Raw genomic sequence first — 19,588 nt, 5'->3', positions numbered from 1 at the left:
AATGCCTTGTTGATGCCAGAGGTCAGAGGAGAATGGCCAGAGTGGTTCGAGTTGATAGAAAGGCAACAGTAACTCAAATAACCACTCATTACAACCAAGGTATGCAGAAGAGCATCTCCGAACGCACAACACGTCGAACCTTGAGGCAGATGGGCTACAGCAGCAGAAGACCACACCGGGTGCCACTCCTGTCAGCAAAGAACAGGAAACCGAGGCTACAATTCGCACAGGCTCACCGAAATTGGACAATTGAAGATTGGAAAAATGTTGCCTGGTCTGATGAGTCTTGATTTTTGCTGCGACATTCGGATGGTAGGGTCAGAATTTGGCGTCAACAGCATGAAAGCATGGATCCATCCTGCCTTGTATCAACGGTTCAGGCTGGTGGAGGTGGTGTAATGGTGTGGGGGACATTTGATTGGCACACTTTGGGCCCCTTACTACTCATTGATCATCGTTGCAACGCCACAGCCTACCTATTGTTGCTGACCATGTCCATCCCTTTATGACCACAGTGTACCCATCTTCTGATGGCTACTTCCAGCAGGATAATGCACCATGTCATAAAGCTCGAATCATCTCAGACTGGTTTCTTGAACATGACAATGAGTTCACTGTACTGAAATGGCCTCCACAGTCCCCAGATCTCAATCCAATAGAGCACCTTTGGGATGTGATGGAACGGGAGATTCGCATCATGGATGTGCAGCCGACAAATCTGCAGTAACTGCGTGATGCTATCATATCAATATGGACCAATATCTCTGAGGAATGTTTCCAGTACCTTGTTGAATCTATGCGATGAAGGATTAAGGCAGTTCTGAAGGCAAAAGGGGGTCCAACCCGGTACTAGCAAGGTGTACCTAATAAAGTGGCGGGTGAGTGTATATTTGCTTTCACTGCAGCGTCCCCCCACCCCCAACACATATCAGCAAACTGCTCGAATTAGAGCCGAGTGCCAAAAGTTTAGGACCCTCATTGTCACGCAAAATGACGACAGGTAACCCCATGCTAATTAAACTAACAGGCTACATCTACAAGTTATATGTGTGTTTATGAGGCCATGATCATAAATTGTGAGTGGGATGGGGGGTTGTAACCCCCCCAATAATCACAACCAGCCAATAAATTCCAATATTGACTGAATCTTGTACGACTAATTGAAATATAAAATTGTAGAAGTTCCAGAAGAGAATGGTTTTCATAAACGGGGATTGGCCTGCAGAAAGTTGCATTGATGCGATTCTTATACTCCACGCCGGAGTGACCAAACACCAGGTTTAGGGTGATCAAGAGCATCTGTCTCAGGAAGAGCAAAGGCAGTTTCTTCGTTCTGGAGGTCCGTCTGAGAGGTGACTTTGAGACAGTGACCTGCAGGCATCTCGGACGGCAAGGCTGAACTTCTACAGAGTTCAACATCGAGGAACCGACAGTGGTATCTTTCAGAAAGGCTCCTAGTTTATATGTCAATAGGCAAAAAATACACATGAATGTATATCAAAACAGGGCTTCTTATGCGTAACCGGAGCAGACGACGACTGCCACACTGTACTGACCGCCATCGTCTCGGAAGTGGCTTGTTTCGCCCCATGACATGAGGTATGAAGAATGCGCCGCTCTGGAGGCTCACTGCCAAAGCACTGAAACGGGGCTTTGGCATGGCAGTTACCATGGTAACCCCGCCGCAGCCTCCCCGACGACACGCGCTGCTTTGACTGCGCTGTCGATCCCTTAAAGCCCTAATTTTAGAACAGTCACTCCCAATAGAGGTGACATTACAGCACCGGGGGAGGGCAGGACGCGTCAAAGCCGCAGTCGCTACGAGCGGACCACACCGCCATGTTGGAAGGTGTGCTGCCTTGGCGATCCATCTATGGAACGACTCTGAGGGAGACTGACAGCTCCTAACGTTCAGGCACTGGCAGACGACTTCCTGCTCAGGCCAAAGCCAAAGCAGCAAATTAAGGGAAATGCAAATGTAAACAAACACATGAGAAACACAGAGACACTGCATCAGTGTGACTGCACAGGTGCAGTGCTGAATGTAGTAACGAACACTACAGCATGCTCACAACATGTTTGAGCGTCGATGTCATGAGGAGTAGGACTTCAGCTGGGGGTGAAGGTGGTGGGATACTGCCTGCCTGCCCGCCCCCCCCCAGCAGGGTCATTCCAGCACGTCGGTGCAGCCCCATCAAACAACATCCAATCCCAGGTGAAATAACAAATGACCCAGTCCCCCAGTGGGTCACACACTTAAGTGCTGACTGTGCTGATTGGTTTGAGAGTGAGAGAGAGAGCAGACCAGACCACTGCACACTTCTCTGATGGGGGGGGGGGGGGATTAATCTAATTTGGATTCCAACCAGTAAATAATGTTATACAAAAACAATCCCCCCAGAAGTCATTTATATTCACTTTGCTTAATATAGACCAGGGCTCTTCAACTCGATTGGACCTCGATTCCAAATCTAGGCTTTATTTTCAGTTCTCCCAGCTAGTCAGTTTCATAATTACTGATTCTGATTGGCCAGAGGCTTCACACCTGGCTCACAGGTGAAGGGAGGCTGGGAAATCAGCAGAGCCAGGACCAGGACCAGGACAGTGACTGAAATAGCCCTGATATATATGCACTTCACAAAGCGAGTGTTCTAACCTTCCACTCACGGTAAGGCTCCTGTAGAAGGATGTTCGCTTGGGACGCTACTTCACGCAGCAGCCCAGAAATATTCCCACTAAATGGTGCTAAAGAGCTGAGAGTTGTATCCGTCCAGAGGAACGTGACAGGCAACTAGCTACAGCCCCCCCCCTGCCCTTAGTGCTCGCTGGCTTCTGTTTGGGGGGAGGTCAAGTGGCGTTCGTTTTATTTCCGTCTGCGAAGCCCAGGAGTGTCACATGCGAATGATTCACTCCGCCGTTCTGCCTTGCTATTTTTTACACCTGTTCTTTGTTTTTTTCCCTGCTTTTGTAAATGACTGCTCCTCCGCTTCCTTCTTCACCTGCTCCACACTCCCACATGCCCAGCCCACCTCAGCCGGCAGAAAAACGTGGTAACCGCCCTCTCCGGCATCGAAACGGGATGTTCCCAAGGGTCCCCGTCGCTGCACTCACTCCTGGCGATGTGTTTACCACCTTTCCCGTCTCCTGGCGCCATGCCAGCATGGTTTGCCCGGCTGTAACGGGACGCGAGATGTGTGCTGAGGTCACGTGATATGCGATATGATATATATCGATCGACCTGTACATGCCAACGACTGAATACTCGAAAGCTCGTCGCCATCCCACAATGCCTGCGTGTGTATCAGCTCAGACATCCCTGAAGTAAGCGGGGTTTGATTATCTGGAATCTTCCATGGATCCTTTGCGTTAAATATCATCGCAATGGTCTTCACCCTCAGAACCACAAAGGAAGACAATGTCTGTAGGTAAACCTTTGATTATAAAACCGTGAAAGCGGCGATATGCGAATCCTGGGCTCTTTAAACGGGCCTGCTGCTTGACAGCTATCCAGGCTCTGACAGCGTTAATTGCAGCAACATCTCGCGACGTAAACACCACCCGCTCCGCCCCTGGGCCCTCGCGGATGAGGAAATCACGTAATTCAGTGAATCATTCGGGAAAAAAGTTGCAATCTTTGGTGCATCCGGAACATTCTGCACTGGGCTCTGTACGGAAGAAGTCGTCTTCAGGAAAGGCACCAGCGAGATGTCTGAGGAGGCCAGAGGTACTGCAGCGAAAACCCTGAGCGTGACCCCAAAAGGACTGAAAAAAGCCCCACCCGCCAGAAACCTGTTATTCCTCTGTAAGAAAAGTGCAAACTAAACTGTTGTGAAAGTGACCTGCAATAAATTCAGAGCCTTGAACTCCTGGCTCAGGCTGGAGACACTGGGCAGCAGTGTGTCTGTGAGCCAGCGTTCCTTTCTGTGGCTGGGGTTCGGCTGAGCCAGCGACAGGCTCAGACTCAACGCGGCAGCCTATCAGGATGGCCTGTTGAAAGGCTGCCCTCGCCGCAAACTCTTTCACATGCTGCTTTTCTGCAAATAAAAGTCGTCGCATTTCCTTTCCTGGGGAGAAGGCCCGCTGAAGTGGCACAGCCAGAATACACAGGGAACATGACCCTACCCTTGGCAAAATCGGGGAGCACGATAAGGCAGATACTTAAATGGGAGAGACCAAAGAATGGAATCAGGCTACAGTGACAATCTGCTGGGTGACTTTAATACGCCCCCCCCCACCCCCCGAGGTGGGATGGGCACGTCCAAGCAACTTGACCCAGCTATTGCCGTTCACATGTCCTCTTTGTTGTCTTCTAGACCAAACACTGCCCCCCCCCCCACCCCCCCGCTTCAACACCCCCCATCCACCGCGAAACAGAGAGAGAGCCGCTCGCATGGCAGGTGGGGCCAATATCCGTACCCATCCCTTCCCAGTGACACACTGCCCCTCATCCCTCACCCTGCCACCAACTGGCCAATTGCCATCGATAACAGCGATCTCCCTGTCAGGCATGGGCGGGGGGTGTTAGAATGACACCCATCCTGAAGACGAGGGAGGATTGGAACGACACCTGTCCGGGCAGGAGGGGGCACCAGGCTCTGAGACGAAATAAAAATAAAATGACAAAAATACAAAAAAGACAGCACAGAAAGATCAGAAAGAGACAGGCAGGCAGGCTGGGTAATCAGGGGGAGGGCAGCAAAACATAAATAAACGCACAAATGACCTAGATACTTGCAAGCGGCTGCCACCGAGCCCGAAGCAGATCTACCAGCGGGGTGCAGGGGGCGCCGCTGCTCCCTCCCGGCGGCCCTCAGCGGCAGCTGGAGCTCAGGGTCATTTGAAGAACGCGGCCAGGCGGAAAACGGGGCTCGGCGCCGGTCGGGGCGCGAGAGGGGTGGGGGACGAATGGGGGGGCTGCGCGCTAGCTGCGATCGATACAGGCGACAACGTGCTCCGAAGGTCACTGGTGCGCGCAGTGCTGGAATGCGTTCTGGGGGGGTGGGTTACTGGGAAATGCCACCGGGGGAGACCGAAAGCACGCTGGGGTACCTGCTCTCCCGCACGCTGACACGCTAACGGCGCCGGGTGGGGGGAGGGGGCCTGGGCGTGCAGGTGAGCGCGGCGCACGTGTGCATGTGTGGCGGGTCCCGGGCGCATTCCCGCACGCAATCCCGTGGGCACGGCGGCCAGCCACTTACGGAATACTCCACGGTCCCCTTGGGTCGCTGGAACGACATGCGCCGCACATCCTTCTTCTCTGGAGTCTTCTTCTGCCCGGTATCTGAAAGCAAGCGAGGGGAGGCGTGCATCACGTTCATGGTCCTCTCTGGCCAGCCTGTCACACGCTGCCGATCACCGGTATTGTGGGCAGACGCCTCATCCGTCAGGAAAGAGGCACGAGCGAGCGAGCGAGCGAGCGAGGGATCCAGCCAGCCCGCCGCCCAGCCACCGGAGCCTCTCTCTCTCTCACGCTCGCTCTCCTCCTCTCTCTCTCTCTCTCACGCTCGCTCTCCCCCTCTCTCTCACTCCCTCCCTCTGTGTGTGTGTCTCTCTCTCTCTGTGTCTCTCTCTCTCTGTCTCTATCCCTTCCAAGTCTCACGCTGACAAGCACTGAGGATTTTTTTTCCCCGCGATACCTCCTTCCGCCCCTCCCCCCCCCAAGCTCCTGGCAGCATCGCGGACCAGAGAAGGACCCCCCCAGGGAGATAAGCGGTGGAGGGCCACTGACGGCCAGTATCAGGCCCAGGAATCCAATGGAGCAGACACTTGGTCACCACATCCACATGGACCTAAAAATGCTACTGGACGTGCTACTGAATGCTAAGAGGCTTTCCACTTGAGTCTGACAGTCTATATCCTTTTGCAAATGACGAAGAAAAACAAACCTTCAGGCATAGGGAAAATGGTTCGTGAGCGTGCACTTCTGTACTAACTGTGGTTTGTTAAGCAAATCGAATCTGAGGCACAGCAGGCAATATGGCCGAACATCCAAGCGACCGTGTGCCCACAAAAATTCTGACATGCCTTCTCACTTACGCTTGTCCTTCAAGATCTACAGTACCAGGATATCCATACGTCTACCCAGGCGATCTCCTGTTCCAGGATGAACCTAACCAGGATGAACTCCTGTTAATGCTCGATCTACAATCCCAATATGTGCGAGCCTCTGGAACTTACTGGAACAAAGCAAATAAAGAGTGTTTCTATGGAATTGCACAAATGCAGGTCAAAAACTAATACATGTACTATAAACTATAATATGTAAATATGTAAAATACTGAAAACTGTAATATAAAACTATGTATGTACAGGATTTATAGGCAGCTGAGTGCATTTTTCTAGCTAAAATACTGAACCCAGTTAAATACGGCATGTAAAAAAAATGCATTAAAGGGTCACGTTATTCAGCCAAGTCAGATTCACCCAGTTAAAATAACCAAAACAGGAAGTGCAGAATAATAATCCCTCCCTGCTACTTTAACCTTGGCACTGTGTGTGTTTGGGGGGGGGGTATCACTTATCAACTAATTTCAACATATTGAACTATATTGTAATTTATTGCAATATTATGGTTCAAATGAAACACTAAAATGCTAAATGTTTGTTCCTCTGGTTTTTTTTAAATACTCCCTTTGCTTTACTTAAACTAAACAGTACAAACAGACAATAAAAAGTTGCAGACAAGTTGCAATGAAACTGAAGATTAAGAAGTATAATGATATGCTATTGATCCCTGTGGGGGGAATTCTCTTTCTCCTACCCATTGTGGCTCTACATGATGCACATGGAGGTGAGAGCGAGTTGGCAATGAAGGACAGCCACCTGCAGTGGTGCCTGTGGAGCTGGGGGGGGCAGGGCTCAAGGGCCCTGACATGACTGCTGAGGCTGGGCTTGAACCGGCAACCTTCTGATCACAGACGGTTAACCCACTAAACCACACGCTGCCCCTAATATAAAAGACACATCTTTAACTGACCAACTTGACCAGTTTCGTTTCATTGGCTAGTTACCATTAACATTCTCTCATTTAAACAAACAAAAACAGAACATAATAGATCAACGGATGCACAAGCGACACATGAAATTAAGAAAATAAAGAATAATAAAATGGTTACAATGTTGACGAGCAGTTTGTTTCATTTAGTTTTATTGGCTAATACCTGATGCATCGACATGCCATAAACTGAATAAATGAAACAAATGATTTTTTAATAACACTGGATTGAGACCTAGATGGTTGGCTCAGTGATACGTAATCGATATGTAACTGTAATATGGCATTTTAATCGAGTAGTTCAACTGTCAACCTCTGGGGGGCTGGATGTGAAACTACCTTGTAAAACACGCGCTTCTCCGCCGAGCCGTTCGCAAACAAGCTGCGTGTTCCAGCGGTTATCTCGCAGCTTAGGGGACGAGGCGTGGGGGAAGCTGCCCGTGTGACTCTCCACTCGCCGTGGTACTTAGTCCTGGCCGTCACGCTGAGCGGGCACCATCGGTGTGGAGAGCCACTCTCCCGGCAGCTGAGGGGGGGCTGCACCACCGTCGAAACAGCAGTCTAAATTTAAACCTCAGCAAGTTCTGTGCCACTAGAAAAGAGGCCAACCTTCCAGACGACAGGCGCCGAGCCAAATCAGCCAATACAGACACGCGGCTCTGCTCAACAGAAACGGACTGGGCCGAACATCCGAGATACTCAATGTCGCTTAAAAGTTCTCCCCCTTCAGCCTTTCTGAGGACGCCCATATTTTGTGTTTAAACGGTGTCTTTTCAGATCGGTATACAGTTAACATGGAGGGGGCTAGGGGTGTCAGCTTTAAACACCCAGAGGGGATTTTTCCCGCATTGCTAGCCCAAAACTTTCCGTTCTACCTTTCCTGCGCTTTTTTTGAGATTCTTCTGGATGCTTGAATGCTCTAGGTCTGCCGTACGGAGGGTGCTGTGTACAACCGGACGGTCAAGTCGCAACGTCGCACTCCCACATGCTCCAAGTCACTTCCCTTTGACTGTGGTTTAGGGAAAAAAAACTATATCAGCAGCCGTGCCTGTTAGCGAAGTTGGCAGGGATGATGTGTGGCACTCGGAGTGTTTTATTAGCCCGAGGAGCAGATCAAGTTGAAATGCTCCGGGGAAGTGATCTTATCAGAAAATGTAACGCGCAATAGCCGATGGAACTGCTCTGAATATGAGAAACATCGCAGACCCCCACAACCTGTTTCTGAATTACTGTTAAATGCTCAGTTCTTTCAGGAATCGTCTTCCCATATGAGGAAATAAAACATGACATATCTGTTTCCTTTTGCCGTTTCTTTCTGCGAAATGTTTTGAGACAATTGAGACAGGGCTGGCCGGTGCCAAATATTTCCTAATAACGACAAAAGTGAACACGAAATGCAGTAAATTTCACAACAGCAGCACGGTGGGCTTGCCCTTTGTGCCGAGATGCTGTGTCCTACAGAACGAGCGGCCTTGGGGTTAGGTTAGGGATACACTATATATCAGCTGAACTGGACGATCAGTCATTTTCCGTAGTGGCAGACGAGGGATTTCAAGGACTCATTCAGCACTTAAAACCTCCTTACAGTTTCCCAGTTCGGCGATGTGCAGTGACTCGCTGATGTCTCACGGGCTGCGTTATATGATGTGGCTGCTACACACATTCACGGGATACATAACGTCACTGTCATCAGTTTCACGACAGATAAGTGCAGCTCAAAGGTTAGCCTGTTATCGGTAATATAAACAAAAATATATCGGTACTGGTGCGATGGGCTGGCCCCCCATCCGGGGTTGTTCCCTGCCTCGTGCCCATTGCCTCCGGGATAGGCTCCGGACCCCCCGCGACCCAGTAGGATAAGCGGTTTGGAAAATGGATGGATGGATATATCGGTACTGGAAATTTCCACAGGGGTGCGCTGACCGGTTGGGAATATGGTAATGTCGGCCGTCTGGCGCATGCCATCCAATACGCACTTCCTTCCATCACCCCCCACCAAAGATCCATATCGAATCTCTCTGCGGATACCACTGTAACAAAGGTGGTACAGTCTTTCAATACCGAACACTCGGCACCTGAAAAGAATATTGATAAAAAAGGATGTTGGCTTCTTCCAGTCATATTTCGCAGTGGGGGAGATGTGAAAGCCCAGCAGCCAACACCCGCAAAGGGGGGCCGCTAACAGCCCTGGTGCGGGGAACGGGGGGTGACTCGGACTCTGACAAACACCCATTACTCACGAAGATTATTCCATCAAACTACCTGAGGAGCCGGAGCCCAAAGAAAAGTGGGCTGAGGCAGCGATGTAGCATTTCCTCAGTCTCTTTGCTAACGCAGGCCCCGTTTCTGCATGTTAACGGGATCCTTCCTTGCTCTGCGGGACAACAAGCTGATCTGTTAAGGTGGGATAAAAATCACCTCCACAAAGAGACTCACGGCACATCGGACGGTCAAAGAATTAAGCGTTACTTTCGCCTGAGAAAAAAGGCATTTCCGCTGTAGGACAAGCTAACAAGCTAATGGTGATTAATGAAATAGTTAGCCTGAAACTGGAGGGTCAGATTTTCCTCAGATGAGTCTCCCAACTGAGATGTCAGTGGGAATCTTCTGGAAAAACACACAGCGAGGCGATTTCCTCTCTGAGAGGCGTTCCACTGCTCACCACGACAGGCTCCGATAGTTATTTTTAGGGCTCCTCGTTCATTGCTGTGAAAAGCGGAAAGGAAGAGTCCCTTTGGTAACGAACAGGTGCTTTGTGAACAGACGTACTTCTGCATGGGGGGGGGGGGCTTTCAGCATAGCATATTTCCTCTGCCAGAGTCCCAACGGCGGACAGGGGCCCGAGCCAAAGAAAACACGAATGAGATAATCCAATTATCTTCCACCAGGTCTCGTAGACGCCCGGCCAGAAGCGCCCGAGAAAGCGTGACCCGGCCATTTATATGTTCGAAACGCGTTCTGGGATGGTGGTCTGCAAATCACATTGGCAGTTTCTTGGGGGGGGGGGGTGCTAATGGCTAACAAGGAAGGTCCTTAGTTTCTGAAACAAATGCAGGTTAGCTGCAGCGAAGTCTCAGCCTACAGGGCTGCAAATTCTTCCTGAAGCACTTTTATCTATCCGCCCCATTCAGGTTCACTCACAGGTGCTTTGCTCCACACCACAAGCATCGAAGCATCATACTAAAGGCCAACGTTCCACAAGCACTAACCAAGGAGTGGGAAACGTCCTTCCTACGTGGCGAGACGTAAATCGGGGCTTTTCAGACACGTCCTCCGATTCATCCAGAAGAGAACAAGCAGTGGGGCTGCAATGCTGCCGAGGCGACAGGCCGCTGTGGTACTGCGCCTGCAGTCACGTGACCGCTCTCCGGCTATATGCGAGCTCCATTTAAAGGGAAAATTTCACACTGCGATCTTGTGCTGTTGCCTCACATCATGCCCGTCTGCGTGGCTGCTGTCAGCGTGCTGCCGAGTGCCTTTCTGCCGCATTAGGCTGCGCCACACGCTTTTAGCTGCAAGCAGCCTCGAACTGAACTAAATTAAAGAACCTCTGCTTGTCATTTAATAACCGAAATAGCCTTTACAAGACGTTAAAGGATACAGGAACTAACAGTCTGGCTTTGAATCACAGTTTCTCCATTTAAAACAAGTATTTTTGGGGTCAATGTCTGATACGGAGTGGTAGTGTGAGGCTCAGCGGGCTAGGGTGCTGTGCCTGTGATCAGAAGGTCATTGGTTCGAATCCCACGGTCAGCAAAGTGATGTGACCATTAGGCCCTTAACCAACAGCGACTGTCTGACCCAGCTTTCTCAAAAACATGCACTGCTTTGGAAGAAAACGTAAAACTGTAAATATACGCTAACTCAGGGACATGTGAGAGTGTGATGTCACTCAGAGACAATTCCGGTATGATTGCGATAAATAATAAGGGGGATCTCCCCCCCACTCACAACCCCACAAAAGGGGTTGCGATCGCAGTCTCTGGCACTGTTAATTTGAGGGTTGTGGGCTGAAAAGTTTCAGAACCCATGTGCTTATTGACTGGAGCTGCAAGTCAAACTCTCAAGCACAAGCAGAGGCTGCACAGTACAGCTCCCCCAGGCGCCCCTTCACCCTGCATCTGCCACAGAACCTGGAGGCTTCCATCGTTCCTCCTCATTAACACACCCTCCAGGTCAATTAATCGAACCCCCTGATCCTCGGCTCAGAGTTAGCGGGTCTCGAGGCCGTCCTCATTACCGCCCACGCCCTCCCGTTCGATGGATCGCAGGCCCTCGTTCCTTGGCGCCTAGGTTTTGCTTAGGTTAGCGTTAAAACCGCAAGGATGTCGGGGAGACGTCGGGGGAGGCAGCGAAGGTCTCGGAACGTGTCCCCAAATGGATCAATATGTAACCTGTGACATCACAGTAATCGACTTTTAGAAAGAAAGAACATATGGAGTGGCAGGAAACCCCCAAAGCACCGTGTTCAATTCGCACCTGTATTCAGGTATCTTGTACGTCACTCACTATGATAATCCCGCTGACGGAGACCGGCGAACGCAACCACACATCGGCGCCACTGAGCTGACGAATACGGGCAGATCGTCAAGCATGGCCACGGTGCCGCCGACCCGATCAGACGCATCAGGAAGCGGGACGAGGGGCACCACCCCCCTGTAGCCACCCATCACTCATCCCGACACGCGGTTTTGGGACGGCCTGCCGCTAATGCAGACTCCCCCAGACCTCAACAGTGCCGGAATGACTCTCAGCTGATGTGTGCGCATGACTACACTGCAGACAGGGATCCGACTCGGCAATCTCCCAGACTCCCTCCTTGGGGGGGGGACAATGTGCACTTCGGGGAAAATGATACCTGAAAATAAAGAGGGACACAATGACACAATGACAATCTGCACAGTCAGTGAAAAATACTAGCAAACACAAACCCTAATTGGACGCTTAACCCGCAGCTTTGACGGAAGCTGGCGTGCTCCTTTCACAGCTCCTTTCGAGCAGGTTTAACAGGCAGCTGTTGTCTTTCCCACCTTGTTCCTTTCGGTTCCTCTCAGCGGTTTAGCTGAACTGCACAGGCTGGACATTTTTCTGCATAACAGAGGCTCAAACGAACGGCATTCATACAGCGACATTCACAGGTTCGGCGTTCGTCCCGGCAACTGCATCCTCAACATTTCATGCGTAGTAATATGTGCTGTTCAAGTTTAACACTGTTGGCACGAAAATCGCATCCCAAATGAAATCTGGAGGAAAGATCATATAACCCTAAACCGAGGTACGACATAAAAGTGATCAGATCACCAAGAGACAAGACATCTATGTGACTGATGAAGCAATACCATTGAGGTTCTCTTTTAAAAATGACAGGCTCTCAGTCCTTCTCCCACACGGAATGACTCTGGTACATTCAGAGTTGGCTTTTGGACAATGATCAAGAACAAATGAGGTCTGGGGTATCAAGTTAGAGACTCTAGATTGATGGCTCTTGTTAGAATGACTCCGGTGAGAGTACCTTTGAAATGACTCATTTAAATGACTCTGGGAAGAGTCATCTCAGAGAAGACTTCCACTAAAGTGACTCTGAGAGAAGACTCTGACAGAGTCCTTTTGAAATGACACTTCATTAAAATAACTGTGGAAAGAGTACATTTGAAATTGCCCTCAAAATGATTCTGGAGAGAGTCCTGTTTAAATGACTCTCAGAGAAGATTCACATTAAAAAAAAAAAAAGACTCCGGAGGGACTAACTTTGAAATTACTCTGAAGACGACTCTTTGGAATGATTCTTTGGAGAAATCTAGCAAATATAATGCAGGTGAATATTACAGCCTGGCTTTGGCACAAGAATATCACTTTATCACTAAAATGTAACAGAATGTGTGTAGTACTAAATGCTAAATAATTTAATATATGCAAAACCCACCCACTCATCCATCCATCCTTTAACCACTCATCTTGGCCGAGGTCACAGAGACCACTTTTTCATTACTTTTGCTAATGTGCAGTATTAGGGTCACCCAAAGCACAGATATTCACTGCTCATTATTTAAAATCTCACTTTATCACAGGAACAAATGAGAAGGTGCTGAATGCACCAACTTTCTCATATAGCCCCTTCATAACCTTTTAGCACAAACACCACCCTCCGTGTCCCCTGCCTCTGACGCTTATCCATCACTCACAAACGGGGGTGTGTTTCTGTGTGTGTGTGTGGGGGGGGGGGGGGGGGGGGTTGCAGTTCTCTGCTGTGCTGCAGCTTCAGCTCCAGTGCCACTAAGCAGATCCCCCCCCAGCCCTGTCTGATTCTTCCAGAAGCTTCTGGATCCTAGTGCAATGAGTCAGCACTGCTCACAGCTGTGCCACTGCCATCCTATTAATCTCTCTCTTTAATTTGTCCTGATCACTGACCTGTTTTGGTTTGTTTTGTCCTTGAACTGAATACAAATAATCGATGGGGAAAGGCCCCTCCCTTATCTTTCAAACGCTCCTGTTATTACTCATAAGCATAAGGTTTGGCAAGCAGAATCTCAGCCACATGGTCAACCTCCGTCCTCTCACAAGGCAAACATAGTAACAAACTATTAATACAGAACTGTGGATGTTCCCCGGCGTTAGACTGTCCAACCTGCTTAATCCTGACCAGGAAACATTTATCTATTCCGGTTACAACGTGAGAATTTTTCTCTGTAACCAATAAAACTTGAGCTCTCCAGTTTCGGGGGACACTGCTCTGTAATGTGTTTGTTTATTACTGTTTGTTTATTAGATAACTTATTATAACTTTATTAGTCTAACTTCGTACTGTCTTAAATTGACATATTACTAAAGGGTAAACATTATTCTTCGAGGATCACAGGCTCCCCGAAGTCTTATAGCCTAATACTGGGCGACAGATGTGAGGCCCCGACACACTTCGACTCTTCCTGGCAAACTGAAACCCCTCCTGGCCCTTTTCTGGGCGACATCTGTACCCAGTGGCTCTTAAAAACCCACTTTGACGGCTTTTCCAACCTGAGCCAACTTAGTCAATATAGGCCTATCGGATTTCGGGATATTATCCTATTATTGCGGAGAAAGGCAGAGTGAGCCGGCAGTAGAGGGAAGGGAGGCTAATTCAGCTCCTGCAGCAATGCGCCGCAGCCACGGTATTTTTAGCAGCGTTTCTCTAAAACTCCCCGACGGGTAAAGTGTAATGATCGCCTCCCCTGCCAAGATCCCCAAGCATGCATGCAAAGCAGGCGAAGCGCAGTTACCGACACGTATACGACGTGGCAACAATCCCAATCTCTCTTACATTTATTTATCTCCCATTCGAGCCCAAAAATAATATAGAAAGTCGAAAACTGCAAGATAACGTACTGCATGGGGGGGGGCGGGGGGGAGTGAAATGCGTACAACAACAACATGCCTCTGCACACACGTATGGGGGGAAAAGCATGAGGGCAAAACGACTGTGTAGACTTATAAGTTTACATTTTCGGACATCTGCACGCAGCGAACGAACGTCATCAGTCCAAAAGCTGTCAACGTGGCCAGGAGTCTGTTTGCACGACAGGCAATGACAGGCTGTATATAACTGCAGATCTGACCTTTGGCTCGGCCGTTTTCTCCATGCAAACCTGTCCGATCGGCAAAAGTGTCTTGGAAGTAAACTTCTCTGGGTGACGAAGGCCAGATCCGACTGGAAACGGCGTCGCGGATGGAGCGGGCGCCCTTCCCAGTGAATGACAGAACGTAATCCATACTTTCTTCTAGTGCTGCGATCCCCCGTATGCGCCTGGAAAAGTGACTCTAGCTTTATTAATAAGAAATATGCAATTAAAAATCTTCTTCTGGAAGTTGTTAATGCTGCTGAACAGGCGCAATGTTACGGCAATCCGCAGGCAAATGCCACAACGCCGAAAGTCTTCAAACAGGAACTGAAACAAAAACAAGGCGGCTGTAAAAACTTTTTCTTTGTATTTACGTGGCGGCGCTATATCGCAGCCTCTGCAGCCCCAGCGGCGGACCTGCTAAATAACCTGTACTATTATAGTTACTAGTTAAATCTACGGTTCTAAAAACTTCAGCAAATTATCCCCGATAGATAAACCGCAATGGTGTGACTGTAAAGGAGTGGCGCAGACCAGTTTGGTAGCCAGAAACCAATCCTGAAACTGCTCGTCCTAACGAAAAGCGTCGTTTTCAACATGATTCTCGATATTCATTTACCGACCAACTTCCATGTCAATATTAACTTATGTAATGCAAAAAGTTGATAGGTTTCTGCCCAAAAGGTACACGAGAAAGATGTCTCGCAATCTGTGTATGTTAGAGAAAATTAATGACTTCAATGTAAAAAACTGAAAAATACACATCATTCTGAAGTACAGCATAGCTCACTAATTTTAAAATCAAATGTTTAATGTAACCTTTTAATATATGCTTTGAAATGGAAATTAGATGTTATGAATTATTCATATACTGGCATGGAATACTTTTTTTCAATGACAATTAATTACAAATACTGAGATTAACTATATATATATTAATATCATCCGTAGTTTTCAGGTAATTCTCTGTGAAGTACTGTCAAACATTTTCGCGATCGTTAACAGCTCTTAGAACTGTTCCACGAATGAATACATCTGTAGAAAAACAAAGCAAACTGAAGTATACTATTGCATCACAAACAAAAAAAACAAGAACGTTTGTTGATGAGACACTAATAAGTTCCCTGCTGTCCATTATGCAAATACCGTAACGCGTTAACAGCAGCACCAGATTCTTTGAATGCAATGTCATACATTTCTCAAACTATTTTTTTCAGAGAAAAACACACCTGTCTTTACTGGTCTTTCTTTGCATAAGCTATTTGTTGTGACACTCACTGCATGACGCTTTTCTTATAAAAAGGCCGTGAGCAGGTTTAACAAAAGGCTTGGACAGAAGATATGACTGGTCCCAGTTTTCAAAGACAACTTTAAATTACAATCTAATGACTAATGGCTTTAACATTACATATCATAAAGACCTATAACTATCAACGGCCATCGACTGCGCTGCTCTGGGACTGCTCCTGGGGGGCGTTTCTGAGAGCTGCCATCGGACTCCACACTACAGCGACCCCCCTCCCCAACTTTGCACTGCCAAACTGCCTGGACCGAAACCACGAGTCACCACATTTTCGCACAATGAACTTCTTTGGTTATACTTTGCATTTTTTATTACTTTCATCTATCTACAATGCGCCTTTTATACACATGATGTTGGCGACTGTTCTGTGCTTCCTGTCTATCTTAAATACCAAAGTACTGATATTTATAGAAGCGGTGTAGAAAGAAAAGTCAAGCAATGCAAGAAAATAAAATCATTAGGAATAAAGATTTAATAGTTTGCTTAAGAAGCGCATAGATATAGTGATATGTGCGTATAACATACTAGAATGTGCACACACCTTGCCCCATCTTCTGGCCTATCTTTGTATTACAGGTTGACATCTTGGACCGATGTCCCAAAGCAAAACATTTTTAGCAAGTAATATCGTCACCTTTTTTTTTTTTACCAGGGACAATTTCCAAGTTCCTTTTAAAGTTAAGCCGACAATCACAAATAAAATCATTTTCGGAGAATCCGGACGAGGGTTTAACCATGAGCTCAAAATGCAATGAGGCTTAATGAGCAACGAGAGCCGCACCGTGAGAAAGTCAGAGACAAGCTATCGGACTGGGAGACGGCGAGCTGTTTCGTCGCCAGCAGTCAAACAAGCCCACATTAAACATCAGCCTAGAGACACGCCCGACGCGGTCTGCCTGTTTTATATGGGCGCAACACAATGATGTGGGTTCAGCTGAAAAGAGCAACAAGAAAGAGGACACAATGCCATCATAGTATCTCTTAGTGAAATATATATTTATATACCTATATACGTTTGTGCCTGTCAAAATTTGGACATGCCAAGTTGCCTACAAAGGAGAGTGATAGGGTCGCATCACATGACCTGGCCATCTGACCTAAACACAGCAGAAAAGGTTTTGGAGGAGTCTGACCAGAGAGTGCAGAAAAAGCAGCCAATGAGAGCTCAGCATTTATGTGGCACCTCCCCCAGGACAACTGTAAAAGCATCCCATTCTAAATCCATAGGCATCCATACAGAGCTGGCCCCCCTTTGCAGCTGTAACAGCTGCCTCTCTTCTGGGGAGGCTTTCCATAACATTTTGGAGTGTGTCTGTGGGAATTTTTGTGCAGTCATCCAGAAGACCGTTTGTCAGATTAGGCACTAATGTTGGACGTGAAGGCCTGGTTTGCAATCTCCATTCTAGTTCATCCCAAAAGGGGTTTGATGGGGTTGAGGTCAGGGCTCTGTGTGGGCCAGTCAAGTTCTTCCACATCAAACTCAGCCAACCATGTCTTTATGGACCTTGCTTTGTGCACTGGAAAGGAAAAGGTCCTTCCCCAAAATATTCCCACAAAGTTGGAAGCATAGAATTGTCCAAAATATCTTGGTATGCAGAAGCATTAAGAGTTCCCATCACTGGAACTAAGAGGCCTAGCCCAACCCCTTAAAAACAACCCCATACCATTATCCCTCCTCCAGCAAACTTTACAATTGGCACAATGCATACACAAAATTTCACGAACTGACTTACGGCAAAGGTGGCGTCCTATGATAGTACCACCCCAAATGACAGGAAACCCGACTGCATGTCTAAATGCTTGATTTTTACACACCTGTGGCAATGAGTCTGAACGAAACACTTGAATTCAATGATTAAGAGACATGTCCCAATACTTTTGTCCATACAGTGTGTGTGTATAAAATAGCTACCCATTATTACTCTAACTAACACGAAAAGACTTCACCCAGTTGTTGAACATCACCGATATCATTCCGCAATATACTTTGCTGTAATTAAGCAACGGTTTAATTTGAACACCAGTACAAAACATCCACTCGATCCTCTTCAGGGACATTAAATAAAATGAACCTTGTTAAAGCAGAAAGATTAAAGGATACAATTACTATTCATTGTTCAACAGAGGGCTGCTTCATTTTGACGTATTTCTCTTCGTAAATCGCGACTGAGGGGAATTAGGTTACATTAAACAAGAAAGATATTAAACAGGCAGCGATGTGTCACCGTAGGCAAGGAAATGAGAGCGGGGGCAAGGGGGTGTGTATCTATGGAGCTTCAGGAAATACTCAGTGATAAGCTAGCATGAAGTTTATTTTCCCTTTATGTAAAAAGTTTTAGCAAGAAGGTATCAATAAAGATTTCCATGGATGACTTCTTGTGACGCCTTTGTCTCTTTATGGTGAACCAGAACGATGATGCATATGGCTTATAAGAATATGTGACCCACAGGAAAACAAAGAAGTTGATTCTTGTTCAAATCAAGCCAGAACTTTCAGCTGAAGGTCTACAACCTTCAAAGATCCCCCAATCGCATGCATTCAAGATGCTGTAAGCTTAAATTCTTACTTGACTTATGCCTGGAGAAACACTTAAGTGCCTCTGAAATTACGCATCCTGGCTTATAGCAAGTGGCATTCGTGATTCCCAGGCATTCACTGGATGGATTAGTGCACCAATCAAGGCCTTGCATCATTTTGGGAAAGGTCAACTGTAAAGCTCCTGACTCCTGAAGCAGAAAAATAAAAAGTAATCAGTACTGGCAACTATTCTATACTGACCCCCCCTGACCCTGGGGGTCTAAGACTAGACCCTACACAGGGAGCCGCCCCCAATCTCAGCTAATCACCGTTTCAACCCCAGGCCTTTATATACATTTGGTTTTCTTGACAGCATCTTAACAGTAAAATTATCGTCAGCTTTGGCTCACTAGTTTGTGTCATTAACTGAAATCATGGGGATTATTCTTGGACAAGAATACTTGACAGAGTTAGAAGAACGTATCTCCAAAATGACATTGTTGTTTTGTACTACAAAGACATATTGCTTCTAAGGCCTTTCTCATCATTTTAATGAGAGTCATTTTCATTCATGGAATATGTTAGCTACATTTTTCTAGAAGATGCACAGGCCTCAAGCTATCGCTAAATGGCCCTAATGGACACTTTCTGCCATTTCGCAATGGGGGAATTTTTTTCAGCCAACTGATAGGGCAACTGAAAGAATATAATTGGTATAATTATGTTTGTCCTGGTCTGTGGGGGAGGGGGGTAGCAGGAAGGCCGGGCATGAATGCTTGTCCCCCAGAAGGCCAAAGTAAAACAGGGTTCATCAGTAAACCAAAAACACACATGCAGTCAACTCAGGAATTATTGGCAACATTCATGAAAAGGGGCAAAACATGATTGCAAAACGTGAAACGCTGTACAAACGTCAGGGGATTAACGCGACACAAACGGCGGACAATCGAATGGACCTGGGCGGGCCTCCACACTCGGAACCCCCTCGCTCATGTTAGGTCAGTCCAGATGGATTGTGGACTCCCTTAATGAGGTTCAATAGTGTCCTCAAGCTAGGCGTCATTAGTGCAGGGAACTGCCAGAAATCAATAACTGCAGTGACGAAAACCTCGAAGAGTCACGGCTTCTTGTCAGACTGTTCCTCTCTGTCTCACCCTTACAAATAAGATCATATTAAATTC

General features: G+C 47.6%; 1 protein-coding gene across 1 annotated transcript in view; it reads right to left on the bottom strand.

Annotated features, from left to right (window-relative positions):
* Nucleotides 1-14,876, bottom strand: part of oxr1a (oxidation resistance 1a) — a 46,213-nt gene extending 31,337 nt beyond the window's left edge. The window contains 2 exon segments of the mRNA XM_049024155.1: nucleotides 5,199-5,281; nucleotides 14,584-14,876. Coding sequence (XP_048880112.1) covers nucleotides 5,199-5,281; nucleotides 14,584-14,737 — 237 coding nt within the window. The 5' untranslated portion in view covers nucleotides 14,738-14,876.
* Nucleotides 14,877-19,588: the final 4,712 nt, after the last annotated feature.

The sequence above is a fragment of the Brienomyrus brachyistius genome, chromosome 9 (assembly GCF_023856365.1).
Source record: "Brienomyrus brachyistius isolate T26 chromosome 9, BBRACH_0.4, whole genome shotgun sequence".
In the NCBI taxonomy this organism is placed as follows: Eukaryota; Metazoa; Chordata; class Actinopteri; order Osteoglossiformes; family Mormyridae; genus Brienomyrus; species Brienomyrus brachyistius.
The sequence above is the reverse complement of the archived record's forward strand: the minus strand, read 5'-3'. Positions and strand labels throughout refer to the sequence as shown.